Source organism: Gavialis gangeticus, unplaced genomic scaffold (assembly GCF_001723915.1).
Source record: "Gavialis gangeticus isolate Ggan-Ray unplaced genomic scaffold, GavGan_comp1, whole genome shotgun sequence".
Taxonomy (NCBI): Eukaryota; Metazoa; Chordata; order Crocodylia; family Gavialidae; genus Gavialis; species Gavialis gangeticus.
In genome coordinates this window covers 16,388,921-16,389,767 of record NW_017729011.1, presented here as the reverse complement: position 1 = coordinate 16,389,767, position 847 = coordinate 16,388,921, and the positions used below count along the sequence as shown (strand labels likewise).

Here is an 847-nt window from a genome sequence, read left to right as displayed (position 1 = left end):
GCATATCTATCCTGTCTTCTGACTCCCAGCCAATCTCTCTGGCTTTTGACTACCCTGGAAATCTACACTGGGCTCCACCGTGACTCGGCACACAGCGGGGACCTGTGGGTAATCCCCACCAGTGTTGCACATGCAAGCCCCTCTCCGCACAAAGCAGTTAGCATCACGTGAGCTAACATGAGGCAGCCCACCCGTGGTCTGGCAGTGCTATGCCGTCTCCCAAAGGCAAGACCCTGATTGCAGCAAGAGGGCTGGGAGTCCTGTGCAAAATTTACCTGCAAGACAGAGACAGCTTTTCCGTGCTCCCCTTGCCTTTGACAGCAGACCCCCTCCAACATACCTTTGTCCAGACAACGGTGGGACCGGGAACACCGCTGGAATTGCACTGCAGAGTAACAGCCACTCCTTCATTGGTGGTATAGAAAGCTGGACCAGGCTCAATGCTGGGGGGCACTGCAGGCAACACAAGCACCTGTCTCATTGCTTGATACTTCCTGAAGCAGGGGTGAGGGGCCACATGCTGAACACAGCCTGGGTCCTGAGCTTCCAGGGCTCTTCCAAAAAATCTGGCCAGAAGTACCGAAATGCCACCCTCTGCTCTTGGGAGCTGCAGTCCCAAGGCCTGGTTGAAAAGCCCAGCCTGCCCTCTGCATTTTTTTAGCTTCTTGGGGCTGCAGCTGGCAGGTTTAAAGTGTGGGTCTGCAGCCTGTCTGGATGGCATGCATCCTGAACGGCACGCATCCTGAACTGAATTTCCCTTGTCCAGACTGGTTACGCCACCCCAAGGCCGCCAGGCAGCAGAAACGCTCCTCTCCTGCTTTGTGACCAACACATTGCTCTGCGGACT

General features: G+C 55.7%; 1 protein-coding gene across 1 annotated transcript in view; it reads right to left on the bottom strand.

The window, feature by feature from the left end:
• The window catches only part of HMCN2 (hemicentin 2), a 121,404-nt gene that overhangs the window by 71,956 nt on the left and 48,601 nt on the right, over window positions 1-847 (bottom strand). Inside the window, exon 23 of the mRNA XM_019510296.1 lies at window positions 341-453. Within this exon, the coding sequence (XP_019365841.1) occupies window positions 341-453 (113 nt within the window). The remainder of the gene's footprint in view (window positions 1-340; window positions 454-847) is intronic.